Source organism: Lissotriton helveticus, chromosome 12, assembly GCF_964261635.1.
Source record: "Lissotriton helveticus chromosome 12, aLisHel1.1, whole genome shotgun sequence".
Taxonomy (NCBI): Eukaryota; Metazoa; Chordata; class Amphibia; order Caudata; family Salamandridae; genus Lissotriton; species Lissotriton helveticus.
In genome coordinates, this window is record NC_136073.1 from 88813766 (window position 1) to 88835188 (window position 21423).

General features: G+C 44.1%; 1 protein-coding gene across 1 annotated transcript in view; it reads right to left on the reverse strand.

The window, feature by feature from the left end:
* Positions 1 to 619: 619 nt before the first annotated feature.
* LOC144798267 (vomeronasal type-2 receptor 26-like) overlaps positions 620 to 21423 on the reverse strand; it is a 39447-nt gene continuing 18643 nt past the window's right edge. Inside the window, exons 3-4 of the mRNA XM_078669032.1 lie at positions 4045 to 4168; positions 620 to 3930 (exon numbers count right to left, since the gene is read on the reverse strand). Of these exons, the coding sequence (XP_078525158.1) occupies positions 3002 to 3930; positions 4045 to 4168 (1053 nt within the window). The 3' untranslated portion in view covers positions 620 to 3001. The remainder of the gene's footprint in view (positions 3931 to 4044; positions 4169 to 21423) is intronic.

Genomic DNA, 21423 nt, shown 5'->3' on the forward strand with positions numbered 1-21423 from the left:
TATATATTTATCTGTAAGTCTGTCTATCTGTCTGTCCACTGTCCATCGTCCATCTGTCAATCTATCTGTCAATCTATTTATCGATCTGTCAATCTATCTGTCAATCTATTTATCGATCTGTCAATCTATCTGTCAATCTATTTATCGATCTGTCAATCTATTTATTTATCTATCTGTCAATCTATCTATTTATCTATCTGTCAATCTATCTATTTATCTATTTATCTATCTGTCAATCTATCTATTTGTCTATTTATCTATCTGTCAATCTATCTATCTGTCAATCTATCTATCTATCTGTCTATCTATCTGTCAATCTATCTGTCAATCTATCTGTCAATCTATCTATCTATCTATCTATCTATCTATCTATCTATCTATCTATCTATCTATCTATCTATCTATCTACCTCAGTCTATCTATCTGCGTGTTCATCTGTGTTTGTATTAACCTGCCCATCAAACTGTCTATCAACCTGTGTATCTTGCTAACTGCTACCAACAACAGACGATTACCTGCTAAAAGGTTTCAACGAGGCCCTAGAAGAGGGTCCTGATACTAACAAACACACACCGGAGTGGAAAAAGACAGATATCAAAACAATCCAACCATGGAATTATTTAATCAAAATAGTTTGTCATTTTGTATTTTCATATAAGCAAAAGACATTTTATCAACTTTTTGCAGAATAAATACATAACAAAAACAAAATTCAATAAAAGATTAATACAATAGCCATGTCCCACACATATCGTTCAAATATCACAGTCATGCTATCATACATTCCAAATCACATCATCATTCATCCAACATAAGGCATTTACATCACATCAACACGTGCATCAGAATGGTAAAGCTGCCACATGATGATCGTATGACAGGTTAACAGTCATCACCCAAAGGATAGGGGTAGGACCAATCCAGCTACCCACAAGAGTTACAGCGCCAATGCTCGTTTTGGTGTCTAGCCCCAGTCGGGGCTACACCTTCATCAGGGCGAGGATGGACAAGTGGTGTGGGTCAGCACACCTGATAATCAGATGCAAGGAAAAAACTGATTTTCCTAAGTGCAGTTTAGACTCCGAGACAGATAGATAGATACAACTCCAGTATGGATCCAGCAGGGTCCAGATTGGCCCTGATCAATAATTTCAAATAGCAGTCTGCTAAAAAATGGAAATAGTCAGAGCTGCCGCTCCAGGGAATACCATTCAGGCACTACGGACAGGGATTCGGGCTTGATACCAGTCTCCGCAGGAAATAGTAAGGATATCTTGATATCAGGGTTGCGTTCTGACTGCAGATACTTCTTCGGAGCTCAGGCGAAGCAGCCGTCCAGGGTTCCTATCTTGCTAACTGCTGTCTATCCTTTGGTCTGTCTATCTGTCTGTCTGTCTGTCTGTCTGTCTGTCTGTCTGTCTGTCTGTCTGTCTGTCTGTCTGTCTGTCTGTCTATTTATCTATCTATCTATCGCAACACTCTCTACCAGTGGTGGCACCTCCACTAAGACAGAGAAGCGTCGCCCCACTGCTTTGCAGCAGTAAAATAAAGGAAAAATAAAATGATAATAACTTGATTTATTCCTGCTGCGGCAGCTTTGTGGGGTGGGGCTGCTCACAAAGTAGTGAGAGGAGTGGTGGGCACAATAAGTGTACAAGGCTGTTTGGCCGGCCGTTTCGGGCCAGCCAAACAGTTATGCGCACTTTGCATGTTCTCCACTGAGACTACATCACAACTCAGGCTGAGCACCGAACCACGACGCTCAGACCAATACCAACACTGCATTGAAGCATTGTGATTGGCTCAGGGGAACCTAGAAGCCTGGGTGCTTCCTGTTCGTCCCGACAAAGATACGGCGTGGGAGAGACACAGCAAGGAGGTACATTTTTCCTTTTCTTACTCCCCCTCTTGCCCCCACCCTGCCACCCCCAAAACATGCTGCCAGCCCTGCTCTCTATCTATGTGTGATAAAGATGTATCAAAGCATTACAACTCTGGTGTTAGTTTGACCTTTTGATTTTACTAAAATTATGTGCCTAACATAATGACTTATAGGAGTTTTCAGCCAGACTTCATCCATGAGTCTGCTGTTGTGTCATTTACATTTTTCTTCCACCCACAGTCCAATTCAGCCATTGTCAGAAAATAGTGACAGATCTCTTTACACCTCTACCTATTCAATTTCTGTTATCACTGCATTTCAAAAATGTTGCTTTCAAAATTCTTAGAAAATGTGCTCTTATTTAAATTAGACCCAGGTAACATTTTATTTACATAATTTCCAGCATTGTCCATTATAATTGTTAACCGAAATGTCCAAGGTTACGCAATTATGGCACGTTCCGTAATTGCAATTTTGTTCGGGTTAAAAAGCTATTGTGTGGGCATAGTTCGATTGCGAACAAACCACACGTAAGTGACTGTTGTTCAAGTCACTTGCAAAAGCAAGCATTTTGAAAATTAACATGTCATTTTGCATAAAATGTTGGCCATTTCATGTAATTTACACAAAGGAAATTATGTGTATTTCTACCAGGCCTAAGTTAAATATTGACTACTTGAAAATCGGCAAAGCAATGTTTTTCCTTTGCTTTTCCTGGTCAGACTTAAAACGTGATTCAGAAGCTTCTCCAGATGGGGAAAAACACGCTTGGGCCCTTCTAAGTAAACATGCTAAGGAACGACTAGGATAGGCCTGATGTAAGCAACGGTTTCAATGACACCAGGGACTGTTGAAAGGGTCTCTCTAGAGGGCTACTATTGCTGTTATTCCCTCATACTTTGGAATTCCCAGCACTCCATGGCTCTTCAAAACTGCGGAATGTGTCCAGCTGACAATTACAAGCACATTAGATTTTTTAGATTAAGTGATCACCTTATTTCTCAATCACAGGTACATCCTTACAAGATACAATTCCATGTCAAAACATGTCTTCATTTTAGGAGGTTAAATGCAAAATACGCCATATGAGTAATTGTCTATCAGGATAACAATGCATCACTAAATTGCTATAGTTTTTCTTTTCTTGGCTGGATTCCTCCCCATTAGATATTCTCTTGTGTTCATCTCCGTTCTCAGCAGGATAATATAACACTTTGGGAAAAATATACAGGACATAAGAGAAGAGCTGGAAGACAGTATTGCAAAGATCTCCATGGCTACCATGTACTTGCCCTTAGTGCTGAGATAGGCTGGAAAAAATGAGAGCCAAACGCTGAGGAAGGCGAGCATGCTGAAGGTGATGTATTTTGTTTCATTGAAACTGTCGGGCAGTTTCCTGGCTAAGAATGCTAGCATGAAGCTGGTGGTAGCCAAAAGTCCAAGATACCCAAGCATACACCAAAAAGCAATGGATGAACCCTCATTGCATTCTATTATAAGGATTCCAGGTTGGGTATTAATGTTATATTCTGGGAAAGGTGGAAATAAGCTCAACCAAAAAGTGCAAACAATACCCTGAATGAGTGTGCAGATAATGACAACCATATAAGACATTTTGGGCCCAAACCATGTCATTAAGTCACTATTAGGTTTAGTAACACTGAAGGCTAGGACCACCATGATGGTTTTGGCCAGGATACATGACACACAAAGAGCAAAAATGATGCCAAATGCCACCTGGCGCAATAGGCATTTCTCTGTTGTTGGGTAACCGATGAAGGCCATGGAAGAGAGAAAGACCAGGGTGAGTGAGAGGAGGAGGAGGTAGCTGAGCCAGCGATGATTGGCTTTCACAATAGGTGTTGCTCTTGAATGAAAAAAGAGTGCAAAAATTGAAGCTGGGATTGCTGAAAGAAAAATACTAATGGCTGCCAAGGAGGCACCTAAAGGATCTTCATAGGAAAGGAAAACTCTGGGCTTCATAATGCATCTTTTTTGGTAAGAATCAGCCCATTGATCCCAAGGACACATGGAACACTCAACAGAATCTGGAAGGAGACACAAACAAATATTTTTAGTACTCTCAGATACTCTTGAGGTGGTGTTGTGTTGCATTGTATTGTGCTGTGCTGACCTGATATCTAGTTGGTTGGTTCACTTACCTGTTTGGTTCGCTATCTCTCCCTGGGGACATTGAACACACAAGAAGCAGCAGATAGGATCTCCTTCTTTAGAAGCTTTTCTAAATCCTGGAGCACATCTTGGAGTGCATTCTGAGGCAGGAACCTGGAAAGCAGAAATACATTTGTCTATTGTTCTATTCAAATTTCAAAGCTTTATTCGACAGCAGTCATAAAAGCATTACACAACATTACAACCTACAATGAATAAATGCTACATTTTTTGTTTAAAAATCCTCGTATTAAAATCTTATTAAACTAAGCTGTCTTGTTCAATTTAAAACAATTCATGAACATCAAGTAAAATAATTCAGTTTAACAAAATAAAATGTACCCATACAAAATTCAATGACAATAATTCATTAAGCATCAGCGAAACGCTGAATGTCGCGGGCACGTATTGTCCATGCCCACCCTAAAAATTTTGCAACTGCAACAGCAATGCACGGTGTGCAGTCTGTTTCCAGGATTCTTAGCGCCTCCATGCCTCTACGTGTACCCAGATTGAAACACGCAGGTTTTAACCACCTACGGCGAGGATTTGCGTACAAGGGACATACAAACATCAAATGGGAAGTGTTCTCGAGCATGGTTTTGCAATGATGGCATTTGTCACCTTTAGTTGAAGACCATTTGTTAGTAAATATATTTAGAGGGAGGGTCCCAATTCTAAATTGGAAATACAATTTCCTATCAAACGGACGTTCGATAATGTCCCAAAACGGCTCATAAGATGGTAAAGGCTTGATATCTAGAAAACGTTCGGTCAGCCCAGCAGTTGAACCATTTCTATAACCAGGCGACCAGATCATGTCCCAATATATTTTTTTCAAAGTTACCTTTGATGGGAACCCTGTATCATTGGGTCTATTCCATAAATGACCTAAATCCAATTTAGTTAACAAACCCCTTAATTCCTTCAGCCAGGGATTACAATGAAAACGATCTGCCCCAATAACATCTCGTAGGGCAGTGGCGTAATGTGACAATTCAGGGGTCGTCATTACCCTCCTCCAATATAGCAATGGTCGCAGCCGTGCCAAATCCTCTATTTTCTTTCTCCCTAGATCATAGGCTATTGGAATGGTTGGGGTACTTTGGGGAACCCCAACTAAGCTACGCAGAAACCTGTTCTCCGCCAGGGTTAATTGCTTTAAATTTGAGAATCCCCAAAGTTCAGACCCGTACAAGGAGGCACTCACTGCTTTCATATTATAAATTTCAAGGGCGGGACTAATTAATTTTGTCATTGACGCTTTGTGCTTATTTAATATTGCGCCCGCATTTTGATGAAATTTCAAACCTGCCATATCAGTATGGTTTTTCCATACCATATTGCTCTGAACTAAAATTCCAAGGTATGTGAAAGCCTCAACCTGTTCTAGGGGTGTTCCATTAAAATTGATTTTCCCTTTGAAGGTATTTCGCTGGTTGCGGCACATAAACTTAGTTTTGGAGGTGTTTAATTCAAGGCGGCGCATCTGGCAAAACTCTCCAAAAGCGTTGACTGCCTTCTGTAGCCCACTTGGATTTCGAGAAACTATCAGCGTGTCGTCCGCAAACATGAGAACTGGAACGCGTGCGCCTGCCAAGACAGGAGCATCGGTGGGGGACTGGCTCAGGTGGTCTACTATGCCATTGATGTAAATAGAAAACAGAGTGGGTGCCAAGACGCACCCCTGCCGAACACCACGCTCGACAGGGAATGAGTCGGTCACCTCACCCTGAGCCCCCCACCTAATTCTAGCGTAATTGTTCTCATGCAAACGGACGATCAACGTTAACAGTTCGGGGCTCACCCCCGCATCAGCAAGTACCCTCCAAAGTTTGTTACAAGGAACTAAGTCGAATGCTGATTTTAAATCAACAAAAACAGCGTAAAGGGTCCCCTTGGTTAGGGTCACATTCCTCCAATAAAGAGCGATAAAAAAAAAAAACTTGATCAATTGAGCTCGTGCACGGACGAAAGCCAGCTTGGTATGGCGACAAAATTTCATTTTCTTCTGCCCAGGATTGCAGTTTGTTTTGCACTAATCGTCCTATCACTTTTTGTACAGAATCTATAAGACTGATAGGTCTGTAATTGCCTGGTAGAGCTTTCCCCCTTTTTGTACACCAGGATTATTTCCGCACCCAGCCAAGAACCGGGTATGGGTGCCCCCATGGCCACTGAATTTGCTAGCCATTCAATACACTGTCCCCAGGTTGCCCGATCGCTCAAGAATATATCTGCGGGTATCCCATCTATACCTGGAGCCCTACCACAGGTCACACAGTCCAATGCTATATTTACCTCTCTTGCCGTAAATAGCTAATGGCGGAAATATACTGTTGGAGGTACTACACTATCGTCTACAGATTGAGCACGAGCATATTGAGGTTTGAAAAAATCGATCCATTGATCTTTTGCTACATTGTTTTTTGGGGTTTCTGCTCTCCCTCCTCTATCCCACTTGATGAGGGACCAAAAACGTTTTTGGTCCTTTGCCGTACAAGCCGACTTTAAATCCCGCCAATAGTCCCCATCCCATTGCTTCTTGGCTGCTTTCTGAGCCTTCCTGTACTTGTCTCTTGCCTGTTTTACTGCTTGGTTGTTCCTCGATCTGAGTTGAATACTAAGATTTCTGTGAGCTGATCTACAGGCCTGATTATACCACCCCATTACGGGGGGATTTTTGTTGGCATTTGCAGATTTTTTAGACTTCATAAAGTACCCTTGAAGTTTAATGAAAACATTTGTATGGGCCTCTAACATAAGTATTGGAAAGTGGGAATTTTTACTAAGTAGATTGATATTCGCTACTTCTTCAGCAACCACCTTTTTAATGGCCTCCAAACTCTCAGGGTTCTCAATCACTCTCTCCCAATTTATGTGCCTTAGGTTGTTCGAGGCTACAATATCCAGGGGAACCATTCTACCCCCTTGCCTTAGTTCTCTTGAGCCCTCCCAGGCTAAGAATTCTATGCAGAGAGGATTGTGGTCACTTTCCAACCTGTTAATTATCCTCATGTCAATCAGCCTGTGCCATTCCCTGATATCCACAAGGAAATAATCAATTCTGCTCGCAGACCTCCCATTATCGGAAGTATTGGCTCCCTGACGATCGGAAGGCGTGCGTCCATTCACTGCTCTTAGTCCTCTCACCAGACATAAGCTTTTGAGTTGAATGGCCGCTGCTGTCCATCTTCGAACCCCTTGTAGTTCCAATTGAGGCACACCCCACTTACTGTCCTCTTCTGCAGCCAAAAGTTGGTCCTCCTGTCCCAACGGTTCAAAGGTGGTATTTACATCACCCCCTACCATTATTGGTACCGGGGTCGTAAGCAGCTCAAGTTCATGGTCTAGGGTGGCAATTATTTCTGAAGTTTGGCCACCCACAACCCCCCTAGCATAGATGTTGAAAATGACCATTTCCTGTCCATTGGGCCATGTAATGTTTACAGACAGGATATCGGTTAATGGAGAATTCCTGAGCCTTATTTTGCAGTGTAATGACTGGCGAACCCAAAAAATTAGCCCACCCGATGGGCGCCCTTTGGGGTTTTTCGTAGCCAGCACATGAAAGCTAAGGAACCCTACTCGATGCACTGGGATCAATGACCAAGTTTCTTTAAATAAAATAATGTCATATTGGTCAATAAATTTGCACCAATCTGGAGAGACTATCTTATTAGAAATTCCAGCTAAGTTCCATGAGAGGATGAACAGCCTAGCACCCGCTGCAGAGGGGCATGACAGATCTTGGGATGTTAAAGGATCTTGGATTGTAGCCTCCTCTCCGGATTCAAATCCTAAGTTTGCAACCATAAAATCTACTGTAGCCAAAAAGGGGAAATCTGGCCTCGGCCTGGAGTGGATCGCAGGGTGCTTACCATGAGTCAGCCGCTCAGGGCTACTGAACTCTGATAAGGACCCTGAAATAATTGGGACCCCCACCCTCTTTTCTATATGTGCATTGGTGCTATAGGGAAGTACAGATCCCCAGATCGGGGGAACAGAGCTCCTATCAGACTCCCTTGTTTCTATAAGCGTAGTACTAACATCTCCTCCAAGTCAATCGCATTCGTTTAGGTTGGACAATGCAGCAAACCTATTTTCCAAGTTAACCCCCCATTCGCTCTCTTGAGCCCCTCTACTCCCTTTATTCGATACCAAATTCCACTTAGTCCTTAGTACACTAGAATTAATTCCTGTACCCCCTTTACCATAGAAGAAGTCAAGTGTAAGCGGAATTATATCAGTACTCCTACGTTGGGGGGGGGAGTATATTTGCCAATACTTCTGGGAGTACTTCTGGGCATGAAAAAGTCAAAACAACACAGTCACCTCCAAATTTTTTCAGGCCCGTCCCTACCCAGCCCACCCTTCTTGCCATAGTTAATTCCTCAGCAAGTTGTTGTTTGCCCCTAGCGGTTATCAGCATGTTATTAGACAGCCAATGTAGGGCTTTGGTCATCATCGAGGGTGTAGATTCTATCTGGCCAGCTTTCACAGGGGGTACATTAGTCAGGACAAGGACAAGGGGAGAGGCTTCTACAACCAATTCAACTGGGCCTTTCTCTAAGCATGGTGCTATAGGTCTAAGTGGGAGATTTTCTATTGCAGGCACTTGGTCGTCTATTCTTGCATGGTGGGGAGTAGGTGGGGGAATCGCTGTCGTCCCACCGCCCCCCATACTTCCTTGGGGGGGTACAACTGAGGAAGCTCTATTTACAATTAATTTTGAGATGTTACCCACCTCCTCCACTGTTTTATTTTGGAGCCCCCCTAGTCTGTTGACCTCAGCAGTTAGCCTATCTATTTTGGCTATCAGTGGTTTAGTAATGGACTTGATCTTGGAGTCGATCATTCTAGCTAATTTATTAATAAGCTCGTCTTCCAACATCATATTCCCCTCGTAAGCCCCATTCCCTTCGTCTATAGCCTTTCTTTTGGTAGGAGAAGCTATCTTTTTCCTGCTCGAACGTAGCCCACCCCTCTTAGTCTGGCTAAGTCTACAAGCTCTCACTACTCTACGCGCAGGCGCAGCCACAGGGGATGGGGATTTATCTGCTATCATTTCTGAGTCATCCTCAGAGTCATTCTCTAGGTGCACAACAGGGGATGCATTTTCAGTATTAATATCACTAGCAGGAGTGGCTATATCCAGCACAACAGGGCTAATATCCATCGTTGGAGGTGCTGAATTATGGGGTTCTTGTGGAAGACTCTGCGAACTGCTGGGAGGAGAAACACTTAACCCCAGCGACATCCTTCGCTTACTATTGATGTTATTCACGACCTGAACTAAATAGTTGTCCATGGTATTTGACACTGAGGGGGTCTTTTGCTTCGACATGATATCTACCCCTTAACTAACCACACAATTTCTGTGTACACAAAACTTAGATGAGATTAATATAAGAAACCAAAAATTACAATACCAAGTAAGTGGATAACACTCTAGGTCCACAATGGTAAACAAGAGAGAAAAAAAAACCAAAAAAAAAGAAAAGAAAAAGAAAAAAAGTAGTCTCACAGGGTTTGGACACAGATCGTCATGGAGTGATTGTCAGGCAGAGATCCAGGGCCAGTCCAGTCGCGGCCAGTCTCGGACTGTCTAAGACTGTCCGCCCTTTGTCCGGGCTTCGTCCGGGCGTCCCGCTCGCGTTCCACGACGCGTGGAGAGCGCGCAAAATTTAAGCGCCTCCGGTGTTGGGCGATGACGTGGGGCTCCGCTATGCCCCTTGGGAATTGTAGTTTTCCCACTTCCTCCACTCGGCGGCCAGGTGTGTCTTACGGCGGCGGGAGGGCACTATCCAGGCATTTCCTTGAGCATGCCACTGGAGGAACAAGCTGTCCCCTCGCAGACTCAAGCAGGAGCAATTCAGGTAGTATTGTTCTATTTAATATTGCACAAATGGGGCAGACAAAAAGTAGATGCTGTGGAAATGTATCATATCAAATGGGAACGGAAGCAAAAGCAAAAATAATATTTTTTTAAATGAGCCAATGTCCTGATAACTATGTCAAATTTAAATATCTCTTCACATATCTATGAGGGGGTTAAATATGATGCAGAGAGCAATGGAGAGAGTGAAAACCATGATTAGAGATGTGAAAAAAGCAAACTGGAGAGATCAAAAAGAGTCACATTTCTCAGAAAGATATTAGGCCACTGTTATGAACTTACAAAATGAAAGAAAAATCTCCACTGCCCAATTCCTGCATCTTCATGTATGCCCAACCATAAGGAGATGCACTTTGAGGAATGTATGTCCATTGTAGTTTCATTTAATTTAACACTGACCATTGGCATCTGCTCATTGGTGCCTTTTTGATACCCATGTATGAGAATGGAAACTAGTGCAGGTGTCAATGAATAAGTGTAATGGCTATATTAAGGCGTAACAGCTTTACCAAGGAAGTTTGAAAATGATGGTTCTTTAAAGTGCCTGGAAGTTTGGAAATGATGGTTCTTTAAAGTGCCTGGCAACACACAAATTTCGTAAGCTTGTCATTGGGGTAAGGTGAAGCGAGTCAGGGGCTGAACAGTTTTGTACTAATGTATGTATTGGTGTAAGTGGTGGTACTGGGACTACAGAGTTCGTCATGTCAGGTGAGTAGAAACTGGGAGGAAAAAAAGTGCCTAGAAAACTAGCCTATAATATTAGAGGTTGTGAACACTGAATAGAGTGAGACCACAGTCTGTGGGCACAAGGAGTTTGGTGTTGCACAATCTGACAAACACATTGTAAGGTACAATTGTAGGAGGGAACAAAGACAGTTCTGAACTGCCTTTATTTGCTCAAGAAGAGAGCCTGGTATAGCACAGTTTGAAGGGACACATGTCTCAGGTAAACCGTCTCAGGTAAGCACAATCCGTGGGAGCCCACGTTGGGCAAAGGGTTGCCAGAAGAACAGATTGAGGAGCACTATTTGGGGCAACAATCTGGAGGATAATTCTACAGGACTTGGTTCTTAAGGGATACTACAGATTTGAAGAGACCAGCCAGATAACCTTCTGGTAGAGATCAGAGCAGAGAAGTGGCATAGATCGGAAAAGCAGTCAGCTAGAAGTATGTAATACACATGATTCCTGCATATCCTCCTGTGAGAAATTGGGGGGTAGGTTGAGTGGGGTGTAGGCCCTGGTCAGGCAACAGCCACAATCCCTTGCACGTTCACCCACAAAAAGTCACTAATTTAACCTGTGCTTAACCCTGGTTAGCTTAGCACACGAAACAGTCAGGCTTAACTACGAGGCAATGTGTAAAGTATTTATGAAGCAGACAAACAGCAAAAAAGTGAAAATACAACACAAGAAAAGTCCCAAACCAATTTATAAACATAGAGTACATTTTATTAAACGTTTTAACACTAAAATAGCACAAATCAAATTAGTAGAACCAGAGTTATACAATTTTTAATTTTTTAGTGAAATCTAGCGTCTAAAATATCAAAGCTCCAACTGCGGAAATATAGCAGTGCAAGAACAGGTCAAAGTTGAAAGGTAAGACTGACCGCTATGGTTTATGGTTCAGATACAAGGAATAGATTGGTCCCGGTCAGTGCATACCTTTGGACTGATGCCACAGTGAAGATTTCTGCATTTGGAATTAGTCTTCGAAATGGAAGTAAAAAAAGTCCAGCAGGAGGAAGCAGAAGGTTGTACCCAAAGACAGTTCCACGAGATTGAATACACATTTGGTGAAAGACTGCTGGAATGTATTTGCTGCTGCAGAAAATAATGTAATGGGAGAAGCTGAAAAGTCAATCAGACTGGTGATGGATCTCGGGTGGAAAGGCTAGAAGGTTGGTCCCAGCTTCCTCCTGGTTCTCAGAGCATAGTTTTGGAAATGTGCCATCTGGGCGCATTTAGCACCATAACCAAGGATCCAGGACTGGTGGGACACCTCTTTCGGGTTCAGGACTCACTGAGGCTGTGTCCAGGTACTTGTTCAAGATGGTGGGAGCCTGTTATGTCCTTGTGACTCTGAACAGGATTTGATACAAGTGAACAGGGTTTTCGTACACAGGAAATGATGGCGCTCAGCTAATTAACGTTGGTGTGTTGGACATGAAACAATTTGGTTTGGTGCTGACAGGGAAGGGGAGACCCTAATAACCCCTTAATCTGTGAAGGAAAATCCTACCACATATACATATAGCAACAGTCCCGTGCACACATACAGTATTAAAGTACACAATGTAGATGTAATTCGAAATTGTGTGTGCATTGATTTATAATAGACATATTTTCTCCTCTATAATCAGAGGTTTCATAACATTAAATCAAATGTATGCCATTTATTCGTGGGTGTAGGTCAGCATGCGTTTGTGAGAGTCTTAAGATTGCAGATATTTGTGTGTTTGGACGGTCTGACATGCCTATCCAAGTCACTGGAGCGAGATAGGGGGTTTTGAGTGAGGGGCACAAACCCTTTGTGAGCAGATGCAGGAGGAAACCTGGCGCAATCACAGGTGGCCATACAATCTGACTCCGCTTGCCTCTTATGCCCTTGGTGGTTTCCTGCCTCTTTATATCCGTAGGACCTGTTCCTCATTTACCTGGATGCAGTATTTCATGCAAATAAATCAGCCACAGCCGGCAGCAGGCAGGCCTATTTGTGCTCCGAAGACTTGCACAAAGATATTTCAGAGCGGCAGCGAGTTTTGGGGGGGTCAGATTTCTCCCTGTCTTCCCACTAGCCTGGCAGGCCAAGCAAGTCCTACAGAACGTATCTGAGGAAATCTTCATCTAGGGCCAGTAAATGTGGGGGACAAGCCTGGCAAAGGTTCTGTCCTGCCCCAGATGTTGTTGCGGGGATTCAGCACATATACAGAACCATGCGCAGGAAACCAGCACCTCGGCAGATAGTGGTGTATCAACCTATCCTCTCAGCACCCACAAATCCCCAAACCGACAAGCAATAGTGTCTCATTCATTCTCAAACTAACATCAAAGCTACCAATGATTAGACAACACAGAATAAGACACTCCCGGCTCTCTCAGGAATCACGGGAACAAGACAACTCTTTCGCTCACTCACCCATACTTGTCCACAATAATAGTATTCAGAGTCACAGTATAGTTTAAAATGTTTATTTTAACTAACGCGCTCCATGGTACAGTACACGTGCCATTACTAGCAGCAAAATGCATAGAAACAATATTGTCAGCATTGTCACAATTCCATAGAATACAAACGAGGATTTCATTTTATAAAGACAGTGGAAAAGGGCCACAGTGCCTTACCACCCTCCCCATGCTAAGACATATTTTATTATTAAAAAAGAAGACCTCTGGGCTTTGTCAACAGACCACATACCTCAAGGCCGAGATGAAAGGTTAACATCTCAGGACAAGCACAGCTCTTCTCTCTGGAAAGGTTCCCCTCCAAGTGCGTGAACAACATGCTTAGCTTGCAATATTAAAGCATACGTTTTTCAGTAGTGCAGCTGTGTGTCATGTTATGTCTAGGTGCGAGGGACAGACCAGAACAGAATAATAAGGGGCATTGTTGATCGACTTTGTACATCGTGTGCAGACTAAACCTCAGAGCACAGCAGATAACGCAAAAAGCAGACAGTTCTCATGTTAAAAGGGCATAAACAAAATCTTGCAAAATATATGCATGTGGTGCCATGCGCAAAAGCAGCCTAATGGCAGCAAAGCTCATAGTAACTTAGCAATGTCGACAATGAGCCCACCACTTATACTACAATGTCTTGCCAGGGGTATCCAATGAGTGAGTCCCAGTGGGAATACCCTGTTGCTTTGGGGAAACAACCAGTGCCCGTGTTGCCCTATGCCCAGGTGCCTTAGGCTCACTATCAGGTCATTCTTCCAATAGATGCAGTGATCTCCTGAATATCACCAGCTACCTGGGCTTCAGCCTGTTGCCTCTGCCCTCCAAGGCTGGGCACTCTCTCTGTGTGCTCCAGAACTCTTCCCTGGTAGGTCCCACTACTACATCAAGCAAGCTCGGGTCTGAGCCAACATAGGGAATGTCCTCCGCAGCAGGCTTTGGGAGGCCTATTCCTGTGCCTTATCCACCTCCTCTTTTGGACATTCAGGGTCTGTGCCCCTACTCCCTTTGCCATTCCCTCTCTTGGCAGCTGTCTGGGACAATGTTCTAGGATCTAGACCTCCTTGACTCCCTTCCTGGGCAACCATGGATCTGGTGGTCACACAAACCCACTCATACAACCCCAACATTCTTCCAGGCAGTGTGCTCATGATCTTTCCCTAGCAGCCAGTCCACAAGCATGACAGGGCTATCAGCAACTTTCAGAAGTCCTGGGACCCTACCCCACTCAAAGAGAAAAAGAGTCACGGGGTTGGGGCTTCCCAGGTTGTCTCCTAATACAACCTGGCAAATGAATTTAGAATATTTTGCTCTGTGGACAACAGATACCCCCTTACCATAGTCTTACTGTATCCTGTGCCCCCCAGAGCCTCTGCCCATTGATGGTGACTCTCTGCCTATACTTTACAGTATTGGAAGGCATGTGGGCTTTGGGCACCAACTCTAGGTCACCCAGGGACACTGAGTAACCTCACTGACTTCCCCTCTACCAACTGGTACCATATTCTCTCAAGCACTTCACTAGCCAGCCCCAGGGGGGTTCCTCCAGTGGGAGGTTGTGCCCTCTTGGGGCCACCCTTGTAATGCTCATAACATTCATAGCACTAGGGGGAAGACTTGCTATTCTTGTGAGAGGAACCTTTCTTCTGGTGGCCAGATGAGGATTGGGACCGCCTCCCTTTAGAACTGTGTTGGGGACCTTGAGAGAACTTTTTATCTCCCCTTTTTCTTCTGGTTGGGAACCCTAGCAACCCTTTTGGGAGTCCCAACCAGATACCTTCTTGGACACTCTGGTGCTATCCCCGAGGTCTGCCACCTCAGTAAGCTTTCTGGGCTCAGTCAGCTTCCTATCTACCAGGAGCTTTCACAGTTCTGTAAAACAAGCATGGGGCACGTGTTCTTTCAAAATTAGATGATATAGCCTATTGAAATCATATACTTTCCTGCCCGTCACCCAGCCCTCCAGTTCCTTGCTGGAGTAATCTAAGAAGTCCTAACACGGCTAGTTTGGGAGTTTGTGTCTGTCTCTGAACCTCTGTCTGCACCTCTCAGGAGCAAGCCCAAATTTAGTAAGAAGAATGTCTTTCAGAGGGGCATACTTAGTTTGGTCTTCTGCCTCAAATGTCAGGAGTGTGTCTCTCTCCACTGTGGGCCTTTACCACCACACACTTCCCCCAGGACTCCTCTGCAGCCTTGTGTACACTCAGAGGCACTTCACATGCTGAAAACTATTTGTCTGTATCATTTCCCACCATATAACTAGGCACCATGTCCCTGTCCTTGGGTATGCAGACCCTTAAAGTCTTATTGCCACCATTGATGCTGGACACCATTTGCCTGTCTCTCTAGTCCAGGTCTCTGAGACTGAGCTCATGGGCCATTCTCTCCTCAATGGCAAGTCTATTTTCCTCTAAAGTCCTTTCAGCCTCAGCATTAGCCTTCTCATCTCTTCTCAAGTTGGCTAGCTCCAGTTTGAGCTCCCTCTCCTCTATCCTGTCCATCAGCTACAGTGAGGTCAGGCCCCTGGCAGACACACTGCTCACTGCTCCATCCTGGGCATCAAGGTCATCTGTGGGGGTCGAGTTGGGCACTTTTGGCTGGTCAGGACCATGGACTAGGTCCTCCCTTTCCACCTCTGTCTGTGTTCCCTCCTTCTCATTGCCATGCGCCTCATCCTCCTCTGAGGAAGGCTGCCATCGCTGCACCTCTTGAAATGCTCAGAGGGATACCTGCGATCACAATCCCCTTGTAGTTCCTGTGACCAAGAGGCTGCTTTCTCCTCATCTGCTGCTCTGATCGGCCTCTGACCCTTTATAAACAAGAGGCATGTGAACTTGCATTGAAGCACCGCCCCACACACAGCGGTATGCAACGTCTTCCCAGCATTTCCCCACTATGATGGACAGCTCAATCAAGGGACCTCAGCGCCATTCGGTGCGGTGACAAAGTTACAGACACATGGTCACTGGAGACAACTCTTCTGTCCCTTTACACAGCTGTAGTGTAGGAATAGCACTATACACTTACCCAACGAGGTAGCACTTACTGATTAGCCAGTAGAAAGTACTCCAGCTGAGTAGAGGAATTGCACAAATGGTGGCATAATCTTGGATAAATTTGCAGGGCAGTATTCATTCTTGCTGGCATGATGCTCATCTGCCCCTGAGAGTGACCCTGCATAGATTACAACGGGTGCAGCTAAATCTCTGCGAGCATGCAAAATTGTGCGTGCTCGTGGAGATTTCCTGCCGTTTCGCTCAATTTTGCGATGAGGCAACTCCGCATATTCCGCCCACCCCTAATCCTCATCCTCACTGCTGAAGACCAGTGTTGGTAATTGGGTTGTTGGTTGACTGGGGTGTGAGCCCTGGTCATGCAATGGCCACACTCTCTTGCAGCCTGAGCTACAAAAAGTCACTAAATTATCCTGTGCTTAACCCTGGGTAGCTTGGCATAAGAAGCACTTAGGCATAACTCAGTGGCAAGTTGTCAATTATTTATTCAGCACACAAATAGCAGTAATGTAAAAGAACAAAAGAAAAATCCCAAACCAATTTAGAAAAGTAGAGTAAATTTTCATAGACTATTTGACACCAAAATGAGAAAAATCCATTCTGTAAAACTGGATTAGTGAATTTGTAAACTTTTAAGTAAAATCTATCACCTAAAAGATCAAAGCATAAACTGCGGACATCCAGTCACACAAGACTGGGGTAAAGTGAAAAATTAAGGCCATCCAAGATGGAGCAGCGTTCAGACAAAAGAAGTGGATGCCAATGTTCACTTCTTTCTGAGGACTGCATGTGCCAGCAGTCCAGGGCCCCATGAGGTGGTCCCTGCTGCCCTCACACCTTAGTTACATTAGTGCTATATACCACATTCAGCCATCCCACCACACGGGATTCCAATATTCCTTTCGTTCTGAGGACTGCATGTACCAGTAGCCCAGAGGCCCAGGAGGTGGTCCCTGCTGCCCTCACACCTGAGTTACATCAGCGCTATATAGCGCAATCAACCATCCCACCATGCAAAGCCTAGGCCAAGGATGAGCTCACTCGGCACCCATCAGTGACAGGAGAAGGCAGGTCTCCCCCTTGTCAATGAAAACCTAGCATTTGGGGCTACCCTTGGGTCCAGTTGGGATTTGATCCATACTCAAGTGAATCTTTATGATCTATGGATGGTGCCTAATTCCATACTTGGAACTGCTGCGAGGAGCCTGATATTTGTTTTCTACCAGCTCCATAGCCCTGGAGATGCACTTCCAGCAACTGACGCTAACTGAGGGGGAGAGTCGCCGTAGGCTCACTGCTGCTGGCGTTTATGGTTCCCATAACCCTCTGCTGACCCCTAAACCACTGATACTTGTATTACAAGGCGCAGGCCAGTGCCCATCCGTGATAGCAAATGGCCAGATGAGGTTGGATTGGGCCCACCCCTCATAAAATGGCCCTTTAAGGTACTTTCTCCATGCAAATAATGTTACCATCTACTGCATGCCCCTGTGTTGGAATTTACGGTGAATTGACATCTTGATGTGGACTATTTCTTATTCATAATTTACAATATGACTCATTTTGCAACAGGAGTAATCGTAATTGCTTTGGATGGGTTCAGTGGGCATAGTCCACATAATTGAGCTAGCATGGGGAAACACAAAGCTGCAGCTCAAGTCCAGAGAAAAACAAAGCAACAAAAAAAGCGGGAGCCAAAGAAATAAGTATCTTGGAAGAAATAAGTTACTTAATAGAGAAAGTGGAAATCTTCATTAGCCCGAGCACTCTCAGCTAAGCATGCCTCAGATTGAAAACAAGTTGAAGCATCTACCTATAAAATGTCCAGAAGCTGCAGCAATATTTGAAAGTAATAAAAGTGTCCAAGGGAACTGACAATGGGCAATGGGGATGCAACTAAACCAGGAAAAAAAAACACAATAACGTGTTATCTAATTGGGCATGCTATACATAAATCCAGGCCTAAGGAAATCCAACACAGTGCTAACCCTTTAAATGCTACCGAACCCATATCTTTGCTGCTCCAAGACCAACCAATAGCACCAAACAATCTTCATCTCGAGTAGGCATGGGCGGTGAACTTCCCTCCGTTCGCGGAGTTGGTGGAGTTCTCTGTACTCCGCGGAGCTTGCGTTGTGCAGAAAACAGAACGTTCGTGAGCGCAAGCTGCCGCCCGGGGAAAATTTCTACCCAAGTGGCAGGATTACCAGCAGAAACTGCAGTTTGCACTGCACTCCGCCACTCGCAGAACATCGCAGAGTTTTTTTGTAACTTTGTGGAGTTCCAAGTAGCAAATCTCCGCGAACTACGCCCAGGCCTAATCTCGAGTTGAACCTTCACTAAACCATGACCATGATAAGCCAGTCACCGCACCAATAACCATAACTACACATGAAGAAGTGCCCCTAAATCATCTTAAAAAAGCCAATGGGAGATACATATCAGACAGATAGGGGGCCAATACCTACAACAATGGCCACCGTACAAGTTGTAATGACTATCTCCTAATCGATCTGAAACTATGGTCTGCTCTCATCAATCTGGCAATATTTGAGATTGACCACAACCCACAGAGGTTTTCAATCGAAACTTTGGAAACCAGCAAGGTAACAACACCTCCTACTTTGACCTCCACCAGAGACCTGCTAATTTCCAATGGCAAGACGTGTCAAGTGGACAAAGTTTGTAGAAAACCCAGACATATTGTCCCCTATAAGTAGAGGCATGTCAATCTGCTTAATGATCTGGGTTGAAACTCTTTTGAAGATTTAGCAAGATTTCCCATTATTTTTTTTTGGAGTAGAATATGGTCCACTTCTGAGCTGGCAAATTATGCTGACGTTCGTAGTGATGTCATTAAGGCCAACTGCTCATCCAAAATCAGCTGGCTCTTTGACAGCAAAGGTATATTGTCCAACTTGGGAATGCAGCAACTATGGGAGAATCCAATGGTTACTAAGTTCCCTCCAAAAACGAAAAAATTAAAGAACAGTATTTGGAAATAATTAGGACAAACAACTTCTGAGCAACCGAGAGTACCTCATTGACATGGAGGTTTTTAGAACTCAAGCCTTTCCCCCGGTGCAAGCCATATTGGGATGTAATATCAAAGCCCCTTGACAGGAGATTATATTTTCAATTCTGCGTTGGTATTCTCCCATTAAAATCTTTCTTTTACATTCAATGGGTGCCCCACTGTAGATAACAAATGCCCCAATTGTGCTGGCAAACGGAAACATATTCTCATGTTATTTTTATCTGTCCCGTTTATGTGGGCCCACCAAAGAAATAGTTCAAACCAACCTGTAAGACCTTGGGTACCAGAAACAGCAGTGTTGGTCTGACATTACTGCGCTCAGACTGTTCTTTATAATATGCAACTTTTGTTGCCAAATTCCTGGGATGGATGTGAGTCATAGGATCAAAAATCAAATCCTAGTTTACTGTAACTAAGAAAATTTGACCAAATTTTAGCTGGACCTATTTTGATCAATAGAGCTAAGATGAGGATCTCCCTTTGTTTATCCATGTTGTGTTTGTGTTCCATTTATATGTTGGTGTGATATTTCATGGTTTTAATAATTTATATTTTAAATTGGTTTTATGACATGCACTGTCAATATAAAGCTTTTGATGGTGATGAGAAGAAGTGGATTGGGCTTACTATTTAGAAAAAAGTCTGAAGAAAAATGTCTGAAAATGTAAAGGTCAGCGGGGAAAGGTTGCAGCAGGTGTCCACGTAGAGAGCGTTGTCGTCAGATGGCCAGAGGTAGAAGCCACTGTGAAGATTTCTTCATCGGGAGTTCACCAAAATGGAAGTCGAAAAACTCTAGCGGGATGAAGCAGAAGTTGTTAACCAAAGACATTTCCATTAGGTCAGATACACCTTTGGCGAAGGATGGCTAACATTGCTTCGCTGCTGCAGAGAAGAGCATAGCGGGAAAAGCAGACTGGCAATGCACCTCGAGCGGATAGTTGAGCAGGTTTTTTCAGGTCTCCTCACAGTTCTCAAAGCACTTTTTGGACAAATTCCTCATCCTTAGTGTTGGACATTGTCCATTTGGGCAAACTTAGCACCACAACCAAGGGTCCAGGACTGATGGTACACCTCTTCGGGGTTCAGGATTTACTCAGGCTGGATCAAGGTGCAGTCTCAAGATCGTGGGAGCCTTCTATGTTCCTGTGTCTCTGAACAGGAGGCCAGCAAATTAACCCTTCAAGTTACTTCTGGTACTCCTGGGTATAGGTATAGATGAAAGGCTCAATAGCAGGCTGGCGTTTGAGGGTTCAAGGCAGGCTCCAGGCAGCAAAGCAGTCCTTTCAGGTACCACAGCATGCTAGGAGAGTTCATAGCAGGCCACAGAAGCAGGCAGTCCTCTGAGAGTCCTTATGCAGGTCCAGAAGTGAACTGCAGAATGGGTCGGAAGTTCCTATTTAGATATCCTGGTGTACTTCTTCTGGAATGTGAAAGAAGTTTCGGGAAAGGATCTTTGAAGTGCCTGAGATTTTGTGACTCTCCTTCACTAGTTCCAAACTGGATGCAGTGAAAATACAGGGTTATTAGGTCTTTTGTGCGAAGGCAGAGTCCAGGCTATTCGGATGTAAGAGGAGTGTGCTCAGCTCCGGCCCCATCCTGGCACCAGATGGCCCACTGAGGTACACCTAATCCCTCTATTGTATGACTAGGAGGAATTCACAAAGTTTAACTGTCTGCTATACCAAGTCATGTGACCCAATACAGGCTGCAGACACAAAGGGCCAAGGGCAGGAATATGGCAACTTTCTAAAACTTTACCTTTAAAGAAGGCTTATCGTTACAATTTCATAAATACCAAACATGAAATATATGCTTCCTCTCAATTAAGAATTACAGCTTATTAAATGTAATAAGGAATCTGCAATATTATCCTATGGGAGGGGTAAGCCTCACAAGAGTGAAAATGAAATTTGAGAGCTGTTCACTAACAGGACATGGAAAACGTAAATGTTTTTAATTACAGAACACTCTGCCCTACGTGCTACCTGCCACCTACCTTAAGGGTGACTTATATGTAATAAGAGAGATGTTTAAGACTTGACAAGAGGGTTTGAATGCCAAGTTTACATGACAGTGTGCCACTGCATTCAGGATGCAATGGCTGGCCTGGGACATGGTTTAGCATGCTACTTATGTGGGTGGCACAATAGGTTCTGCAGGGCCACTGGTGGCATTTAATTTACAGGCCTTGGGTATATGGCATACCACGAGGGACTTATAAGTAAATTCAATATGGCA